The 7127-nt window shown below is 40.1% G+C and overlaps 1 protein-coding gene across 5 annotated transcripts in view; it reads right to left on the bottom strand.

The window, feature by feature from the left end:
* The window catches only part of Palld (palladin, cytoskeletal associated protein), a 372211-nt gene that overhangs the window by 180837 nt on the left and 184247 nt on the right, over positions 1-7127 (bottom strand). For all 5 annotated transcript variants that reach the window (XM_048791698.1, XM_048791699.1, XM_048791702.1 and 2 more), the window contains 2 exons: positions 6921-7040; positions 4630-4972 (listed from right to left, as the gene is read on the bottom strand). In XM_048791698.1, the coding sequence (XP_048647655.1) occupies positions 4630-4972; positions 6921-7040 (463 nt within the window). The remainder of the gene's footprint in view (positions 1-4629; positions 4973-6920; positions 7041-7127) is intronic.

Consider the following 7127-nt stretch of genomic DNA (forward strand, 5'->3'; position numbering starts at 1 on the left):
TGAACCCTAACTCATGGGGGTTAAAGGATGGGAAAACGTTCAAGTTTCTAAATTATGATGCCCGAGCCACGCTGGTGCTTGAGCTGCAGTCCAACATAAACAGGACAGGAAGGGAGTAGCACAGGAGCCCTCAGCCATTCATCAAAAGTCTGGCATCGACAGGGGGGTGTTAACATGTCAAGTACACACACCTTGAAATAGCAGTTTGACTGTGCTGCGGCCTACTGATGTTGCAAGCATGTAGTAGGCAGTGACAATATCCCGGTCCTTTCAAAAGTCTCCTTTTCTCCATCATGTTAAAGCAAGATGTTAATCCAATGAGAACATAGGACAAATGAGGAAAAGTGGGAGGGTTCCCAAATTAAGTAAGTTGGATAAACTTTTCTAATGTAATTCTCTCCCCTGGGATTCTTACTGCATTCTTCGTATTCATTCACAAGATAAATGATGTCAGTTGGAAAAGTATTGTAAAGAGGAAAAACTCTGGAATTGGTGGGGTCTGAAAATAGAAGCACTGGGCATATCTAGGTAAAATGTCAATCAGGACAAATGGGGCTGCTCGGGGGCTGTCTGCCTCTTGTTGGTCTGTTCTTGCTTCATCATTCAAAAAAAAGTTTTTGAACATGGACTATGCATCAGGCCCTGCTCCAGGACCTGGAAAGATTAGTGATTATCCCTACTCTCAAAAAGCTTACATTATAATACTGAAGGGAGATCTATGCACACACCCAAAAGCAAGGAAATCACTACCAGAAATAATTAGGTGCCCTGGGGTGATTACAATTTACTGAAGAGTGGCTGGTGGCTGCTTTAGATTGGGTGGTCAGAAAAGGGAGTGACATAAAGCTGAGACTTGGAAGACAAGAAGGAACCAGCCCTTAGAAGCAGAACATTCCAGGGAGTAAAACATTCCAGGCAAAGGAACGATTTGTACTTGAATTTGTGTCCAGGGGTATGGGGAACCCCAAGAAACTTCCAAATATAGAAAACCCGGCACAATGAAGTCACTGATAGAGTGATACAGGCTGCTATTTCCTTCTCTTCTCCCTCTCAAACACACCATCTCTTATTCCTACACATGCAGCAAAGGGACAGTTCTCTGATTGTACCCAGTGCTTATTATGAAGATGTAGCTTCCCTTTGTCAGCCTGCAATTGTACTAAGTGGCACCAAAATCCCTGATAGCTTAGTTTGAATGGGTTTTATAAGATATGCACCTCTATTGAGACAAGATTTGGAGAAATAATTTGGTGTCTATGGGTGAAAGTGGGTATAAGAAGAGAGAAGCAAAGTCAGTAAAATGCAATGATTTTGGAAAGACTGATTTAAGCTGAAATCATTCTGCCTTTTTGTAATAGGAAATAAGGGCATTTTTTTTTTTTTAAAGAGACTTGGGGAAGAGCAAAAAGAAACTATTGGTTTTGCATGAAGAAAAAAAAAAAATGAAACCACTTCATCATCATTCTCCCAGTCAAAAGGGCATGAACTTTTATGACTGTGTTCATATTTCTGGCACCAGTAATGGCAAACAAGTATCATTTTATCTGTCGACCTCTCTTGCTTCTGGGTGCAAGAATTTTACTTCAGACTTCAGTCTCACTTTTTTTTTTTAAATTTTTTTAGTTGTTGACGGATCTTTAATTTATTTATACGTGGTACTGAGAACGAACCCAGTGCCTCACACACGCTGGGCAAGAGCTCTACCACTGAGCTACAACCCTCAGTCTCACTTTTGATTTCTCATTTTGCTTCTTCTAAAGGTTTAGATTCTAACCAATTCCCACAAGACAACAAGAACATAGAAAAAAAAAAAAGAAATAAATGGAGTTTGAGAACAGCATTTTGTCATTTGTGTATTATTTGGTTTTACTTAGGAGGTGAGCTCATGGGAAAACATGACACTTTCCTCTATGTTTTGCAAATCACCTACTAAATCTGACACTCGCCATTTTCCCAGTAGGGCTTATTCCTAGGAATTCCAAGCTACCCATGCCTTCGAAGGACTGTTTTTTTTTTTTTTTTTTTTGCGGGGTGGTGGGGATAGTGGTGTAGCAATAAAGAGAAGCAGGCACTTTTACACTAAGCCCTAGATTTATTCTGAAACTTTAGGCATCTTTCATAGAGAGAGGGCAGCCACCCACTTATCCCTTATCCGGTGCATTCAGAATAAGGAGAAAAATAGAACTGTCAATTAACTTGGTTTATACTTATTCCTCTTCTTTTTCTCTGATAAGATGTGGGACTTACACACCATGTTGCTTCTTTTGTACTGTGACGGAAAATTATGAGCATCACTGAATCACAGAAACTACTCTATGGATTTTTTTGTGTGTGTGTGCAGTGTTTGGTGCTGTTCACGGTCTCACATCGAGTGGTAAGACATTCCAAAAATTCCAGGATGCAGGGCCTTGGGTACTTACTAAATGGCTTACATTTAATTATGCCCCACTTATACTTGAGCAGAACCTAATTTTACATACAGATCTTTTTCTTCAGGAATCTGCCAAAACACCATTTTCAGATGAATTCATTGTGAGAGTAAATATTTTCATTCCTATTATTTCTCCCCTCCTAATTGTTTCCTATAAGTTTGGTTACCAACAATGACAAAGCATAAAAGGCCATAAAGCCCTTCAAATAGAAACCTTCTTTTATGTGAAAGGGAATAAAATCATAGGCGGATGAATTTTATTCATCTGGTATACGTAAATATTACTTCTAAGTTGCAAGGTGTTNCCCCCCTTTTTTTTTTGGATATCAAATACCAAAGTCCCTTTGTCCTGCATTTTATTTTATATTGAAAATCTGACTCATAAGCAAATCATGATGTCACTCTTCAAACTTGTGCCGAAGCTACTTATCTTCTTAATAACCATGTAATTGTTCTGTCTGTGTTTTGTAGAGGACCACCCCCCCCACCCCGCCCCACCCACCATCATACACACAACATCACTGTTTCAGAGCTAAAAGCTGAAGAGCTGTTGAAATGCCTGAGATAAGAAGGGCTGTAAATGCCTGTTAACAGCTCCTCATGTTTACTCTCTGTGATTTATATCCAATTTATGATGGCCATTGTAGTAGATACACTTCACTTAATCAAGAGCACAGTCCTGGTCACTAAACACATTCCCTTTTTCTTTCCTAGGAAAGCAGGCCCCTTGTTTCATTAAAAGCACTGCAAATACATATTCAAGATGCAAAGATGAAAGAAGACAGCAGTGGCAATTAATTTTATGGCTGGTGCTATTAGAGTGTAAATCTCTTTTATGGCCGCCGTGTTTTAGCTCATTTTACCTGTTCAGCCTCTCAGCGGAGCTGGAAATAGGTCTTAAGTGTTAACCTTTCACACAACTGCATACAAACCTAGTCAGTAGCCATTCTGCCTTAAAAGAGCCAGAACAGAACACAAAATCAAGCGCTGAGTAGTAATAGGTAGATTTTTTAAAACTACAATATAAGATTGTCCAGAAGTCTACTTTTATAAAATCAGCCATTTGTTAATTTAAGGTGTTCTTTGAGATGGTATGCTATTTTGTTAGTCTATGAATGTTCACGAAATTTCTTGATAAACAATAAAGGGCTGTATAAATGGGAGGCATTACTCTAGATGGAACAGCTTGTTAATTCTAATGTTTCTAACAAATGAGCTGATCACAGAGAGAAAAATCATAGACTCTTCGGTACTAGGGAAACAAAGAGTAACTCCTATCATACAGAAATCCTTCCTGCCCCAAATCAAAAACACCAGACATCATGGGGAAATAGAAGGGGCTTTCCTAGGTTCTGGCAAATTCATTCTCGTGGAAATATGACCTGGTAGAGTATATATACATTCTGTATGACTCTTACATTTCCACTGACCCCTGTCAGGGCAGTAATTCAAGGTCTGTTATGCTACGACAGAACCTTTTGAGTTAATATATTTCTGCCTCTCCCTGACATTGTAATGGCTCCATTCATAACAACTCTCTGCTGCATGGTGCCAATGGAAACAGCTCATGCAAGCTTTATTATCCTAAGAAAATAATGGAAATCAAACATGAAGGTGGAAATATGCAGTCCATGGAATTCCTGGGCCAAGTAGGCTGTGTTGCGAAGGGCACACTTCTTCCTGACAAGCCCGACTCTCTGGTTTCGTTGCCCATGTCAGGATCTGCATGCTGAATATCCATCCTCAATTTTATTTTCTCCTCTCATCTATGTCAGATCTCCTTACTGATTCCTACACTTAAAATGTTTGCGAATATCTTAGTACAGGGCTTAATAGAGGACTCAATGTAGATCCCCCTTCTCTGTCCCCTCTGGGGAGAGGCCACATCCTTGGCTAGACACCGCAACGCCATATCACTCACAGATATTTTCACAGCCGTAACCATTTATAGCTTTCAGCAAAGGGCAGGTTTAACCAAGCTTCTCATTTACCTTACTTTTAGGTTTTTGGGTTTTTTTTTGTATTTTTTGGAGGACCCCACTTAGAAGCATGGTCACATCAAGTCGGGGACAACTTTCCTGTAGAAGGGACAACTTACCACATAGTCCAGGCAAAAGGTTTTTTTTTTTTTTTCCTAACCAGAGAAGAAATTTAGCAGGAGTGTGGAAAATATTATAAAACCGTGCAGGAATACTCACAGTTTGGGTTTGGCAAGCAGAGGTGGTGGCTCCTTTGTGGGCAAAATCAGGCCAGCTGGTGTTGGAAGAGATTTATTACCGTTAGCTTTGCCGTTAATCAGTCCGTTTACTCCATGGCTGGGATGGACTCCGTTAGTTTCCCTCTCAGCAGAACCGAATTGCATTTGAAGGGCTGCCATGCTAAGTCCTAAGGCAGGGCTGTTCACCTGCGGGATCTCAGATGGTTTCTTCGAAGCCAACTCAAAGGAACTCTTCTCCAAGATGGGAGGAGGAGGCGGAAAGTGTTGGAAGTGACTGTTGTTGGATTCGCCCATTGAGTCGTAGCTACAGTTTTCAGTGTTGGCTAAGGAAGGGGAAAAGGAGAAAAAAACAGTGAGAGGCTGCTAGTTCAGCAGGTTCTTTTCACAGTGTCATCAGTCTTCCGAGAATCCCTGATGTTCCCTTGTTAGAGAAGAGGTGGCGGTGCTGATCTCATTGGATGTAGATACACTGCCATCTGGAAGCCCCGGCTCTTCCTTGTTTGTTTTGAATGAGCACTGACTTGTCTCATTTCCCAACTGAGCTCACTTGTAGGAAACCACCTACTGATTCATTAACAAATTTCAAATAAGAACTAAAGATAGGATTTGGTGAAAAAGAAGAAGAAGAAAAGAACAATACAGACAATGTCAATCATTAATGCCTGGTCCTCTTACTTTTCAACTCATGGATCTAATTGGCCAGCCTAACTGTTTACTGACAGTAGCTCAACCTATAAAGGTCTTATTTGGATTTTCATTCTATTTTAAAATTAAGAAAGTAAAATTTTGAGTCCAGGTGAAATGTGCCATGATCTTGTGGGAAAGTTTTTTTCCATGCTGGGTGATGGCCTCAGCTGTAATTCAGTATGAGAGTTTCTTTATCTGTTACCCTTAATGAAACAGAGGAATATTGAAATCATGTCTTCATCTTGCCAAAAACCCAGAAGAGAGCTTCTGGCATACACTCAAAAATACTTATTGAGGTAAACTGAAATATTTGTTTGCTATGTAGTGCCTCTTGTTGATTTACCCCAGACAGAAATGGAAAACACCAATTGTTGCCACTTTTTTTTGCTGTTGTTGGAGCCATATTGCTATGGCCATTTGGTGGACAGTCTTTAAACCAACTCAAAATCAAAATGCTGGGATACTCACTATTATGTCACTCCATTTATGACACTGGGGTCTCCTTTGAACACTTCAAGAGCTCATATTATCCACTTCCCCATTAAGGTGAAACCTCCATTTCTTTTTGAAGATGAAAAACCATTTATTGTTGCCACACTCATATCCCCAAACCTCTGCTGCCACCTAGCACCAAGTTCTTGCTCTTCTAGGAATCAAAGGCAGATTCAATTTTTCTCTTTAAGCCTGTGTCTCCTACAACCAGCCACCCACATATTGATGGCCTTCTATGTGCATTACCACGTGCCAAGCCTGGTCAAAGAGATGGCTTAAAAATCTCTGTAAGATGATTAACAGAAATGAGATAATTACAAGAAAGCTCTTTAGTAAAGTAGAAAACACTCATCAATCTCAAGTGGTAAATTTTTGAGTTTAGAAAGTTCATATGTTTTTTTAAATTTTTTTTAGTTACACATGGACCCAATATCTTTATTTTGTTTATTTATTTTTATGTGGTGCTAAGGATTGAATCCAGTGCCTCACATGTGTGAGGCCCATTGAGCCACAACTCCAGCCCTAGAAAGTCCATATATTTTTAAATATCGTTTTCAATACTATAATGCATAGTTTTATTTTTCATACCAAAGTTATATACCATCATTGATACATAGTATGAATGGAATTTGATTTCTAAGATCTTTCCAAATTACATTAGGTTTATCTTGGATCATCTTTTCAGGAGTTTCAAGAGTGGATTGGATAACGAGATATTTGAAAAAGTACCTCTAGATCTCATGTGTTGGCACTGATGAGAACAGAGACGGAACCTCTGATTTCTGAGGTGACTATAATTCTAGGTCAGCATGATGTTAGGAAATCCGCCCATTGTTTCCAAGGCCACGATGGTATGACTTAAAAAAATAGCCTTATGAGTGCTCAGATGCTCCATTGTCATTATCTGTCAACTCTGCTTCCACCCCTCTCATGTCCCTCCCCCAAAGCCTTCTGTTTTGTAATGAAACATCTGATTGTTCTGGTAGCAGCCAGCATTTCCAACAGCTGAGCCATCTTCCAGGGACAATTGCTTTCTGTCTCAGGAACCATACCTGGGGAACAGAACCAAGGCATTTTAGATTCTCCATATACCTGAGGTGACAACTAGCTGGGCAGTGCTGGTCACTGATCCATAATCATTTCTTGCAGAGCAGGTGAAAATCCCTGCGTCTTCAGGGAAAGTCTCAGCGATAACGAGGGTACAAATCTCCTCTGCAAGTGAAGAGAATAGAGTGATCCATCAGAGTGAAGTCACTTTGAAGATGTCAGAGCTTCTTTCCTACTCCCCACCCCCTCCCA

The sequence above is a fragment of the Marmota marmota genome, unplaced genomic scaffold (genome assembly GCF_001458135.2).
Source record: "Marmota marmota marmota unplaced genomic scaffold, marMar, whole genome shotgun sequence".
NCBI lineage: Eukaryota > Metazoa > Chordata > Mammalia > Rodentia > Sciuridae > Marmota > Marmota marmota.